This window comes from Periplaneta americana, chromosome 16 (assembly GCF_040183065.1).
Source record: "Periplaneta americana isolate PAMFEO1 chromosome 16, P.americana_PAMFEO1_priV1, whole genome shotgun sequence".
Classification (NCBI taxonomy): domain Eukaryota; kingdom Metazoa; phylum Arthropoda; class Insecta; order Blattodea; family Blattidae; genus Periplaneta; species Periplaneta americana.
Window position 1 is genome coordinate 87,026,364 of NC_091132.1, and position 14,456 is coordinate 87,040,819.

General features: G+C 34.4%; 1 protein-coding gene across 2 annotated transcripts in view; it reads right to left on the bottom strand.

Annotated features, from left to right (window-relative positions):
• The window catches only part of LOC138716553 (myb/SANT-like DNA-binding domain-containing protein 3), a 334,664-nt gene that overhangs the window by 16,011 nt on the left and 304,197 nt on the right, over nucleotides 1-14,456 (bottom strand). Inside the window, exon 5 of one of the 2 annotated variants that reach the window (XM_069812488.1) lies at nucleotides 9,114-9,146. The exons of the other annotated variant lie outside the window; for it this stretch is intronic. Coding sequence (XP_069668589.1) covers nucleotides 9,139-9,146 — 8 coding nt within the window. The 3' untranslated portion in view covers nucleotides 9,114-9,138. The remainder of the gene's footprint in view (nucleotides 1-9,113; nucleotides 9,147-14,456) is intronic. 2 annotated transcript variants of the gene reach the window in all.

Sequence of the window (14,456 nt, forward strand, 5' to 3'; positions counted from 1 at the left end):
CAAGTGCAATTACCATTTAAGGGGACACTATGGTGAAATAATGCTAAAAATTGCGTTTTTTGTTTTTATGATCGTAATTATATTTGACACTGTTTTAAATCATCTAACCATATAATCAAGTGTAGCCAAACATACGGTGCGTGAGTTGAGAGAAATGTTTTTTTGTCTTATTAATGCTGTTTTCTCAACCTTAAAATTTTAACCCGTTTATTGCATATAAAAAAATCCTTGCACAACAGTTATTGTCATATTGGTCCGAAACTTCCCAAAGATAATGCCAATTAAATGTTTATAAATAAAATTTAATTAGCATTTGTATGAAATACTAAGTTCCTTCGGAGAATATTCATATTGCATTTAGATTAAATATGCTGTAATAGTAAATTCATAAAGTTAAAAAAATTATTGTGTCTCTCTATTTAGACTGATCTCCAAAAGCTAATTAATTTTCATCCCCATGGCTACTTTCAAGATTTTGAGCAAATATGAACTAAAAATTTTGAAAACTTCGACGCAAGGAGCTTTTTTAGTGACATCAATATAAAATATATAAAAAACATATAATTTCAAAACTATTAGACCTAATGGCATCAAATTTTGTACAGATGATAGTAATGCAGATTAGTTTATGTAATTTAAATTTCACAAATTTTGGATGAAAATTGTGGAAGTTTTAAAAATCGTATCTGTCCCCTTCAACAGCATTCATTCATTCATTCATAGTGTTCTGTCCAAGGGCAGGTCTTTCACTGCAAATCCAGCATTCCCAGTCTCTCCTATTTTCTGCCTTCATAATGAAATGAATTTGTTTTTCCGAGTTATGTGCATTTCACAAATCACTCTAAGAAAACTCATTACATATTCACGACTAAAGAGTATGGACTACATTTTCACAATTACACAATAAATATACTTTATTTCAATCAATATTGATCTTATTATTTTTTAAACAAATGCTCAAACGTATTTACAGATCACACACTTCAAGCAGGTAGACCCTATTAATTCCTCCTAACCAATGAAGTGAAGAATTTACAGAACAAACAACTGCTTTTGACAAGCAGGGCTGGGCAAAATACTGACATCCAAGTATTTCAAATACAAATACAAAATACTTCAAAGAATAGTATTTGAATTACAAATACAAAACACTTTTAAAAATTAACCAAAATACATTTGTATTTCAAATACTCGATTCAATATATAAATAAGTAAGAATATTACTGAAAATCTAAAATATTATATTAACATTAAACGTATTTTTATCTCGAAGTTTCATGTAAACACTGTAACTGAACATTCTTCCTTTTCCCAGTCAGCAATGAAATTATGCTACATCTGAATAATTACTGCGCCCTTAAAAAAAGAACAGTTTCTTAAAATGTTCATCAAATACCGGTAAGGATCCCCTTGCTGATAAATGAATAAATCCTGCAAAACAGAACTGTCTTTCTACAGGCGCAGAGGAACACAAACTTGTATTATACTTTATAAAAGCTTGTTTCACTGTTGGGTAATTCTCTAGAGAGCACAGGGTTGTCCCTTTGCCATTGAAGAATTGTATGAGCTAATACTCCACAGTAGACAAGTTCTTTTCTTTTTGCTTTTTAAAGTCTGTTGTACTTGAGTTGAAAACATAAAAATTGTTTTCATCGTCTTTCATCGTATGAACTGACCAAAGGTGTAGCAGAGAACTGCTCAGCTGATTTCACACACATATTCTGTGTCCTTTTCTTATCATTTGGTGAGGCAGTGTCAGGGAGCCATCTCATCTTAAATGATGGGTGAAAGCAAGCTGCCAAAATAGCTCAATTAGCTTCTGGGATCAGATCAAACATCACTTTAAATCTTGATGAAAGTGAACTTATTAGGATTGGAGTTACTTGGAATAGATAGCGTAGATTACTAGGTAACAGAATATGTAATCTATTTTTGAGGGAAATTAATGTGGACAAAAGTTAGCTGTAATAGCACATCTTCTCATTTTTCATTAAATCAAGGGTTACGGCAATGGGTTTCAGAACTGCATAATATTCTTCAAGGTACTGAAACTCAACATCTTTGAAGGTTGGCAATCCCAGTTTTTCACATATACTGTTTATATCATGTTTGAATTGCAATTTTTGAGAGACTGAGTCATAGAGAGAATTCCATCGAATTGGGCAAGGAAACTTTAACGAATATTTCAAGACGTCTGATATAATTTCTGAGGATTTGGGTCTCCTAGACGCATTCCATAATGCTGAATATTTAGCAAGTGTTGGGAGATGGATTCTTGATGCTGTTGGAGATTTCTTTATGGCATTAAGGAAATCAGTTATGGCAAGAAAACTAAGTGTATGGCTAGCACATCTGAAATGGATAGACAAATAAGACAAAAGTTCATTCTTCAAATCCAAATCCAAAACTTGAAGGACAAGAAGAAAAAGAAAGTATTTTGAGTGTTTGAAATACAAAATACATCAATTTTATGTATTTAAATACAAAATACTTTCGAAAATCCTTACAAATTACAAAATACAAATGTATTTCAAATACGTATTTCAAATACTGCCCAGCCCTGTTGACAAGAAAATGGTTTACAAACAATTAACTTTTCCTTTTTCTCTTTTTGTTCTTAATTAAAACCCTTCTCTTTTGCGATTTGTTTATATATGTAGATATACTATATTAAATAATTATTACATACAGAAATTTAGTAACGTAAGTTATTGTAATATACTGCCTTTATTCTATGTAGGGCATGTATATCCCTGACGTCTACGTTACGACGCTATATAGTGCATGCGCTATGAGCTCGTGATCAAGGTCGAGCTCTTCTATCGTGATTGGGAGCTAATGTCGTCTCATCCCCAAGTAACTCGTCGCTCGCTTCTATTCGTCACACATTCTGTCATCTGTATTCGGCCTGATATTCTTCGCTGAGTTCCAAACGCTTAAAAGGCAACCTGCTAGCTGTGCTCTTGGAAACGCAGCGATGCTAGCATTCATTACATTACAATTAATTCGTTTCGACAGAAATGAAAGATGAATTCAATTCACGTCGAATATGTTCGGATACTTTAGCTTTCAAAACATTGAACAGCAACTCAAAAGAACGCCTGGTTTTTCTTTTATGGGAGAGAATAGACCTGGAAACCACTGCCCTCACAAATTAACGTGTATTGTATAAAACTGCAATAAATTTTTGGCGCAGATTTGAACGTACCGTCCATAAACCAGTACTGATTCCGTTTTAAGTATTTTAGCCGTTTATTGGTTGCAAATATTATCATCTCGTTCGCGTCAGGATAGAATGTAATAGCTAGGGACCAGGAGGCTATAAGATTAAGTATTAGTGGAGATTTTACTGCAGTGGAAGACGAGCGAGTATCTAGCAAGCGAAAGTACTTAACTCACAGCTCATGCGACTCTTGGTAAAGTTACGCGAGACAATATATGGATCATTTTTACACACTAATATTTACAATTTATACGTTTACGTATTATTTACATTATGTCCACTACAATAAAGTTCAATACTTAATCAAGTGTAATTTCTAAGACGGATTAGCCCACCGCGTTAGAAATGATAAGAGCTTCCCTCTAGCAGGAGGCCTTTGCTCTTCACGGGACAAAATGGACTACCTCTATCTTTAGAATACGCTATTTTTACTATTTACACTATCAAAAAAGAACGTAGGCCTACGTTGAACAAACATTTTTACACAATTGTATACAATGCTGTGTATTATAATGCAAGGTATTTCCTTTTACAATACTATAACCTACTTATTTGTAAATAGCGTACAGTAGTGTAAATAATGTTTGATCAACGTGAGCCTACATTCTTTATGGTAATGTAAATAACAAAAATAGCGTATTTCAGTGAACTGTCTTAGAAAAAAGTTTTATGGTACAGATACTTCATAAGTCCCAGAAAGGAGTCAATGGGTATGATCAGAGGACGAGCGACCTGGTTCACAGGAGAACAACTAGTAGAGGTAATAAAATTAGTTTTGTTTCGTTGTATGTCTGACCATGCGCACTGCTTTCTTTCTGAGACTTATAAAGTATCTGTGCGATAAAACTTTTTTCTAAGACTGTAAAGGAGCTGTCAGACAAGGACTACTTTCAAACCGATTGTCGAAAAGACTGCTTTTCGTCTCTGAAATATGATCTTTCTTCAAATATAACTTTTGTAGAATATGATTTTTATTTTCAATATATAAATTTTCCTTCATTATGTTTACCATGCCTTTGATTCAAATTGTCTTATAATTATTATGTTAGCTTTATTGCCGTCTTTTTAGCTTATCTTGATACAATGAGAATTATATTCCCAACATAACTTTGTACATTAAAACAATGTTAGATGAAGGTTTTCGGCATTAAAAACGCCATCATCAGATCATGAGGTTAAAATGCGATAAATATCAAAATATGAACACTTAACATTTGTGATACAAGAATTTTACATATGCCAGTTATTAAATAATAAATTAAAAGCATGTACATATAATTAAAACTGATATTTCATATATAACATAAGAGTGTGATGCATTAAAATAAGTATTGTATGTTGTAATCTTCATCGTAAGATGATACAAAGTCTTGTTTGAGTGGCATATTACTTGTTATGTGGTTATCTTGTATCATAAATGTTAAGTGTTCATATTTTGATATTCATCGTGTTTTAACCTCATAATCTGATGATGACATTTTAATGCCGAAAACGTTCATCTAACATTTTTTAATGTACAAGGTTATATTGGAATATAATTCTCATTGTATCAAGATAAGCTAAAAAAGACGGCAATAAATCTAACATACTAATTATATTACTCAGCTTATCGGCTCCTACAAACATGACATGAAATTTCAAATTGTCTTATTTAACACTAAACTGAAATTGTTTAATTCTTATAATTGCATGTAATTAAATACATCTACATTTGTCTATTATTATTATTATTATTATTATTATTATTATTATTATTATTCCATTATTTTCTGTATTGATGTTATTTATATTTGCTATGGAAGAGAAGGCCTTAACGTCTCAACTCTGACAGTAAAAATAAATTAATTAACAAATAATTTAAATTGTAAGAAAGATCATCGTAGTATCAGTCTTTATCATTAGAACGCATTGTAAACAATCTATGAAGTCTAGTTTTGAATAATGAATAGAACACCAACTGCAGCACAAACAAGATCCAAGTGTTCCCTCATACTATCTGTGGCACGCGGCAAACATGACGTCACGACAATAGTCCATGAACAACTAACCTTATCTCCATATGCCTTGGAACAAAATACAGTCCCTAGTAATAGCTATTCTACCTACCTGCAGTTATCTTGTATTTATCAGCAATGTCCTGCAAATCGTCGATGGATTGTGAATCCGTGTGGCAACTACGAACTGCACGTAATGTCCTCACATAGGCCTAATCTGGTTTCGGTAATTTGATGTTTCGCTGAATACGAGTTAACAATTTTGCTGCACAATAACAGATGTTGAATCCATTGAAGTAGTGGCCACCTTCTTCATGTTCTCCACGATTCCATTCCATGCGCCTTTTCCCAGTTCGGAACATGATTTATATGCTGTGGAAGTGCTTTTAGTATTGTAAGCCTGTCAAGGGATGTCGTTCCCGTAGTGTTGCAGTCAACGTGTCTAATAAATCGCCAAATTGAGACTTCCTTTGTGTTCGATATTTAGTGAACATAAATCCCTGATATATTAACTTTTGTAGAACCCAATCGATTATTCTGAACTTATTTCATCACTCATAGTTTAGCATATGTCCATAACTATGACTACGCACTACAAAGAAATAACGGTATATTGTTGCCATTGTCTCATTTCTTTACCTTATGGATTTTTTACTTTCTAAGTTTATGACGAGTTATTTAGCTGTGAATGATTATGTCTCGTGACCAGAATATTGTACGAAATGGTAATATAAAAATTGGAGATTCATCCTTCGAAGAGGTGGAAAAATTCAAATATCTTGGAGCAACAGTAACAAATATAAATAACACTCGGGATGTTATTAAACACAGAATAAATATGGAAAATGCCTGTTATTAGACTATTCGGTTGAGAAGCTTTTGTCATCTAGTCTGCTGTCAAAAAATCTGAAAGTTAGAATTTATAAAACAGTTATATTGCCGGTTGTTATGTACGGTTGTGAAACTTGGACTCTCGCTTTGTAAGAGGAACAGAGATTAAAGGCTGGTTCACAATAAACCTGAAACGGAAACGACAACGAGAACGAGAACGGAAATATTAAAATTAATGTATTTAAATGTGAGTAATTCACAATTACCTATTGTGAATGCTCACATTTCAATACATTTATTTTAACATTATTTCCGTTCTCGTTGTCGTTCCCGGTTTATTGTGAACCAGCCTTAAGGGTGTTTGAGAATAAAGTTCTTAGGAAAATATTTGGAACTAGCTAAGAGGGATGAGGTTACAGGAGAATGAAGAAAGTTACACAACGCAGAACTGCACGCTTTGTATTCTTCACCTGATATAATTAGGAACATTAAATCCAGACGTTTGAGATGGGCAGGGCATGTAGCACGTATGGGCGAATCCAGAAATGCATATAGAGTGTTAGTTGAGAGGCCGGAGGGGAAAAAGACCTTTAGGGAGGCCGAGACGTAGATGGGAAGATAATATTAAAATGGATTTGAGGGAGGTGGGATATGATAGAGACTGGATTAATCTTGCTCAGGATAGGGACCGATGGCGGGCGGGCTTATGTGAGGACGGTAATGAACCTCCGGGTTCCTTAAAAGCTATTTGTAAGTAAGTATTTAGCTGTGAGTAGCCGTTAACATGTGATAAGTGGGGCTATGACCAGTCAGTAATGTGTGACGGGTTGGTGCCGTGACGAGCATTCGTGTGACGAATATTCCTGATCTGAAAACAGTTGCCTTGCCATGATCTTGGTTATGCAACAATTTTTCATCAAATATGGGTGTTTCTTATGTGGGTTGTCGTTATAGAAATTCCCTAGGCAAGAAAGAACATGAAATTGGGAAGTAGAAGAAAATTATATACAGTGTGAGACCCTGGTAGCTAGTGAAGATATCCTTATTCCTCTCTTCACATCAAGCTAGGCCTTATTAAACAACTTGTAAAGGTCAACTGGAAGAGATATCTTAAAAAAAATGTCGTCTTGCAGCACCAAACAGTGTTTTTATTGGTTATTTAACGACACTGTACCAACTACGAGTTTATTTAGCATCGATGGTATTGATGATAGCGAGATGATATTTGTCGAAATGAGCCCGAGGATCCGCCATAGATTACCTGACATTTGCCTCAGGTTGGAGAAAACCTCGGGAAAATCCAGCCAGGTAATCGATCCAAGCGGGAATCGAGCCCCCCACCCCCGCTCAAGCGCAACTCCGGTTCGGCAGGCAAGCATCTTAGCCAACTGAGCTACGCCGGTGACTGACAGCAGTGTTTGTTGACCCTCAAATTTAAGAACTTAAGCAAGACTCAAATTTCGAAGTATACCTAACATCTAAAGAAACGAACATGGATATGTTTTAAGAATGTAGTTGGAAACTTTCTGCGAAGAAGAAGAAGAAGAAGAAGAAGACGACGAAGAAGAAGAAAAAGAAGAATAGCTTACAATTATAAGGAATTGGTGATTCAGATGTTTAATGCATATAAGGATTTAGGATGCCTCATGTCCCTGAAAGAGCGCATCTTGGACTCGCATCTAGATTACTTTCCAGAAGTACAGTGACGTATCCGATGAACTCGCTATAGAAAAGCGGTAGAGGGAAAGTGAATACCTACAATGCTTGCTGATTACTGATGACAGAAAAGGCATTCATCACAAAAAATAATAAAAAAATAAATAATAATAATCTCCCCCCTCAAAAAAATGTTGGGAGAAAGAATGTATTTTTGTTCAAATTTTCCAATTTTCAATAAACATTTTGTACAGAGGATGATATATAGACTTTTTCTGTTGAATAATGTATTAAATATTATTTTACATAATTTTAAGTGTGACTGGAATAGTAATACCGGATTGGGCAGATAAAAGCGGCCCGTCCCATTTGATTTGTTTTCAAATTATGTTGGCTATCCTTTCTTCCGCATGTTTAGTTACATTGTTGCTTGTTACATGCTATAACTTACAAATGACTTATAAACTGTTCTCTCTGTTGTAATGTAAATAGTTGTTTTGTGAATAAGAAGAGTTGTTTTGTTTCAAATCAAATAAGATGAGACGGGTCGGTTTTATCTGCCCAACCTGTAGTTATAGTTTTTGTCAATATCAATATACAATATGAAAAATATTATAAAAATATTAAAATCTCAATAACTATAAAACTATGCCTGACAGAGAAAATCTAAATACAGATTCGAATTCAGCTTTCACATTTCTATAGGAACCGCAACTGTTAACTGCAGAAAAAAAATTATTTCACTTTCTCGAATCTAGATCCGAAATTCGAGAGTTAAAACCTGAAAAAAGGCGAAAGATTTTAAAGAACGATAAAATCCTTACCATGATATTTACTACACGTAAATTTACGACACGAAAAAATTATCTTATATCCCTAGCCGCTGCTGCGGGGTTCAAAATATCATGTCTTGCACCAGCGCTACGGAATAAGCATTGGTTCGATACCTCGTATGGGAAGAAATTTTCTCATGAAATTTTGGTCAGTATATGGGACCAGTGCCCACCCATCATAGTGATGAATTTGGGAAACTACGGGGAGTAGCGAAATCCGGTTTCATTAGCCAACTATACCGCCTGGAGCGATAATAATGCTGGCCACACCTAGGCTACACTCCTTGGATGATATCGTTAAGTTTTAATATATTTATCTCAATAGATTTCGACTGAAGTCTATTCATAGATAAATTGAGGGGCTTAGAAAAGCAGGTAAGTGACATTATTAAAAAAATATTGGTACGTGCGTGTTGTGATAGCCCAAAAGGATGTTTCTTTGGGATAAAATCAGGTAAGTGATCACACTGTGCAGTGCTGCTATATGGCCATCGTTTCACCAAACTAGTGTATAATATTTCATTGCATGTAGAACTTTAACTGTAATTACCTCAAAACTAGGTTTCCGTCACTTACCTGCTTTTTGTTCTAAGCCCCTCAATTATGACCCTGAAAAATAAACAAAAGGCAGGGTTTATAGAACTTCATTCATAACTTTAATTGGTGCAAAGAAATCAACTAAGATTTTTGGCTTAGGTGCACAATACCGGAGCGAACGTGTGGTAATTGCGTAGAAGACGCCAGCTGTTCACATATGTCACTTTTGAACTACTCTTATATCTCATCGGCATTACTGTTAACTCTGATACTTCTATCTATGTTTGTTATGCATTATGTTGGTTTTTGACGGTTCAGGAATAATACAGAAGGGTTATGGCAAAGGTATCTTGGGGCAGCGGGGGCTTGTCCCCGCTATAAGCCCCGGCTGTATTGTAAATGAAATTAATATCGTCTTTGCGTGTAGAGGAAGAATTGACACACAAATATACAGGTTGATTCACGAGGATTTACCGTCACTTATGGAGTTAATTTCCGAAGACCTTCTGAGCAAAAAAAATGTCGGTAATTTGCTAGGAGACGTCGTTGCATACAGACCACTTTTACACGAAACTAAAATTTGTTTCTGCAAGATATACTAAAACTCTAAACTGACATAACCTATCCTTTTCCTTAATCTGTGACAGGTTAGGTTAGTGTTTTAGTATACGTTGAATTACACTAAGGTTAGGTTTAATATAAAAGTGGTCTATATGCACCGACGTCTCCTAGCGAATTACCCCGTTTTTCTTTAGTTTTAAGGATAAAAAAAATATTACAAAGTGTCATTTCTTTAATTAGCTAGTGTTCTGAAGCTAAAAATGTGTTGTTAACTGCTTTGTACAGATTTTATTTTTCAATTTTTAACTAAAAATTACATCAGTCTTACGAACTTATCACAACAATTGTTACAAATCATACGACTTTAGGAACTTGATCCTTTATACTTTACTTACGCATTCTAATGTACAGTCTTACAGAATTTACAGGAGTGGCGTGATTTGTAACAATTGTGATGATGTTATGTTTTATTTAACGACGCTCGCAACTGCCGAGGTTATATCAGCGCCGCCGGATGTGCCGGAATTTTGTCCCGCAGGAGTTCTTTTACATGCCAGTAAATCTACTGACATAAGCCTGTCGCATTTAAGCACACTTAAATGCCATCGACCTGGTCCGGTATCGAACCCGCAACCTTGGGCATAGAAGGCCAGCCAATTGTGATGATAAATGCATAAGAAAGTGTAATTTTGTAGTTAAAAATCGAAAATAAATTCTGTACGAAGCAATTATGGAATTCACAACACATGTTTAGCTTCAGGATACTAACTAATTAAAGAAATGATACTCCTGAATAATTCATTCTTTATCTGTAATATTATTTTACCCTTAAAACTCAAGAATAATGGTTCTACAAATAATTTCAAATTAGTGTAATTCTGAAAATATTGAGATTAGGACAAATGTTTATATGACTTTTTTGCTCAGAATGTTTTCGGAATTAAGCTCCGTAAAGGACTGTAAATCCTCGTGAATCACCCTGTTTATAGATAATGTCATTTTAGTGCTCACCTTATATCAATTCGCGTCTTCATTCGTACTTTTGAATTGTCAATGTGATGTTCTGAAGTAATAAAGCACTATTAACATTAACCTATACGGATACAGTTCTTAAAATTGAAGTAGGTACACTGCACTGACGGTTCACTGATTACTGTTTACCGTTGATTTCACTCACTGCTGGTTAACTCTGTCGTGTTCAGGGAACGTCTGCTTAAACCCTGTTGTCAATACTCTGAATTAATATCGTTGTTGATGCCATCTAGTGTGGGGTTTCTATTAATGAAGGTGTATTTATGTTGGAGATTTAGAGGTTGTTCTTTCAACTTGACTTTGTAGCGTAGTGATTAAGATGCTAAAAGCTACTAACTACTAGAGATGGGTAAAAAAAAAAAGCTGGAACAGTTTATTTGAAGCTGTTTCACAATTGAAACTGTTTCGTATCGAAACAGTTTCGTGATATAACCTGTTCCAACTGTTCCAAAGAGTGTTACACTGCTCCAGTGATAACTTCCAACGTTCCACATGGTTCCAACAGATAAACAGTTCATTTTCTAAACAGTTTTCCTCTTCTTTGTTGTCTGCAACGGCCATGTGTAGCGCTGTCATTGACCTCCAATCGAAAGTAGATATAATACACACTCTACTATATACAGTCACGAAGGTTGAGTTTTGAGGGTGCTAGAAACAATAGACTGTGACGGTACTATTTTGCATTGCCTGTAATGAGGCGATATTAGCGATCCTAGTGGTGAGCAACTATCTAATGTTTGCATATTTACTACGTATTGAGCTTCGCGACTGTATATACTAGACTGTGTATAATATCCATGTTCCACACGACCTTCGTGCAACAGTAGCCTATGTAGGATCGCACAATTTAATTGTACGAATCAAATTCCCTAATAAATCTCCTAATTATTAGCTTCCATTGATGGAGAATATGTTCATGGTGCCCTAACATAGTGTTAATTTTTAATATACCGCGAAAAATTTCATCGGCTAATGTCATCGTTATTAAATTCTCCTAGGGTTATATGCGTTATTTTTACTAAAATCGATTTATTTTGAATTGTTATTTACTGTACCCTTAATAGTAACCTACGAAGACTATCTTTCGTTGTCATACTACACTGAACAGGTGATTTAAAGACGATTCAAGGGCTTTGAAACATGTTCCCCCCGAAGCAGATGAGAGGTTGGAACACTTGGCACTGATGTTGTAAATATATTCTTATGAAATTGTTTCTTTGAAACTGTTATTTAGGAACAGCTTCGTTCATGAAACAGTTACAGTCGAAACTGTTTCTCAAAAAGAACAGTTTATCCCATCTCTACTAACTTCTAGGTTGTTCTTTCAATTGTCTGCTATCGATGTATCGAGATACGCTGCTTAATTATTATTCCCCACAGGGAAATCACGCCGTCTTTGCTGCGGGAAATGGCGCCGCATCATTTTGTGCCGCGACAACGATGATGCCCATACTGATGTTCTGGATCAGTAAACAAGCTGGAACGTAAAGTATCAACCATTGTCACACATCTGCTATGACATGGATGCACATCAACATACGGACAAGGGGGGGGGGGTGACAAGACTTACGGATCTTACTGTAGGTTAAATATAAGTAATGTGTGAAATAAGTAACATTGTGAGTGATATGAGTTACAAAATAGATAAGATATTACAGAGAGAAGAGGAGGAGAAAGAGACGAGGAGAGCAGGAGGAGAAGAGAAGAGAACAGAAGTGTAATTTCATTTTTTATTTCCGAGTAAATTCGCCGCTCCGATATTGTGCACTTGTTCCAGACTTTTTTTGCTTCAGGTTCTGAGTGAATTGTTATTTTTGACATGGCAATACAAGTAAATGGCTTCCAGTAAGTGGAATGTACTATAAACAAGAACATGAGATGCTGCCAGAAAGTCAAAAGCAGGATAGCAATAAAAAAAAGCTCTTAATAGAAAAAGAAAGAGCTTCTTCTGCGAACCTCTGAGAAAGAACCAAGGATGTGACTAGTGAAGTGCTTTGTGTGGAGTGTCGCATTGCACAGGGCAGAAACCTGGACATTAAAACGAAGTAAAGAGAAACGATTAGAAGCATTTGAAATGTGGATATGGAGAAGAATGGAGCGTGCGTAAGACTGGGTGAAGAAAGAATAATGCTGAAACTGATTAGGAATAGAAAAAAGGAATTGGTTGAGTCACTGGCTAAGAAAAAACTGCCTACTGAGAAGGATGTATTGCAAGGAACGGTGAACAACTAAAAAATTGTGACGGTGTCGTGTAGCTCAGTCAGTACAGTATCCGTGCGCTAAACGAAGGGTCCCGGGCCCGATACCCTGCCCCGGAACAATTTTTCCTTGAAATTATTCAAACCTGCTTTACAGGAAGCTACTGCCTGAAAGTCAGATTTGCATAATACATTCGTTACTGAAGTACGTTAACAGGAAGCCACAATTTAAGTTACATAGTATTTGCTTGCACTCAAAGTTGGGTTCTGGCGTCTTGTCAGTCCCATTTGAGTTGTGTCGATATAAAGGAAAAACTGTGACGGTGTCGTGTATAGTTCCTGGGGTAGCTCAGTCGGTAGAGCATTCGTGCGCTAAGCGAAGGGTCCCGGGATCGATACCCGGCCCCGGAACAATTTTTCCTTGAAATTATTCACACATACACGGTATGCTGGAAATAAATGTTTCGATACAGAGATTCAATATTTTACAGCATAACAAGCCTTTTTCTTTGTACTTTGTCCAATGAAGAAGTAGTAGAGAAAAATAGTCATAAAATAAAAACTTGAACCTCAAACTTAAAAAAAAAAAAAAAAAAATTATATTTGCGGAAATCATTTGTAAACATTTGCATGTGGTATAATTATTATTATTTTATGTTGAGTTTATACACTGGAAAGAATGGGTATCTAAATATTTGCGGAAAACATTTGTAAGCAATTACATCTGATATAATTATTATTATTTTATGCTGAGTTTATGAACTGGAAAGAATCGGTCTCTAAATATTTGCGGAAAACATTTGTAAGCAATTGCATCTGGTACAATTATTATTATTATTATTATTATTATTATTATTATTATTATTATTATTATTATTATATGCTGAGTTTATACACTGGAAAGAAGCGGTCTCTAAATATTTGCGGAAAACATTTGTAAGCAATTGCATCTGGTACAATTATTATTATTATTATTATTATTATTATTATTATTATTATTATTATTATTATTATATGCTGAGTTTATACACTGGAAAGAAGCGGTCTCTAAATATTTGCGGAAAACATTTGTAAGCAATTACATCTGGTACAATTATTATTATTATTATTATTATTATTATTATTATTATTATTATTATTATTATATGCTGAGTTTATACACTGGAAAGAAGCGGTCTCTAAATATTTGCGGAAAACATTTGTAAGCAATTGCATCTGGTACAATTATTATTATTATTATTATTATTATTATTATTATTATTATTATTATTATTATTATATGCTGAGTTTATACACTGGAAAGAAGCGGTCTCTAAATATTTGCGGAAAACATTTGTAAGCAATTGCATCTGGTACAATTATTATTATTATTATTATTATTATTATTATTATTATTATTATTATTATTATATGCTGAGTTTATACACTGGAAAGAAGCGGTCTCTAAATATTTGCGGAAAACATTTGTAAGCAATTGCATCTGGTACAATTATTATTATTATTATTATTATTATTATTATTATTATTATTATTATTATTATTATTATTATTATATGCTGAGTTTATACACTGGAAAGAAGCGGTCTCTAAA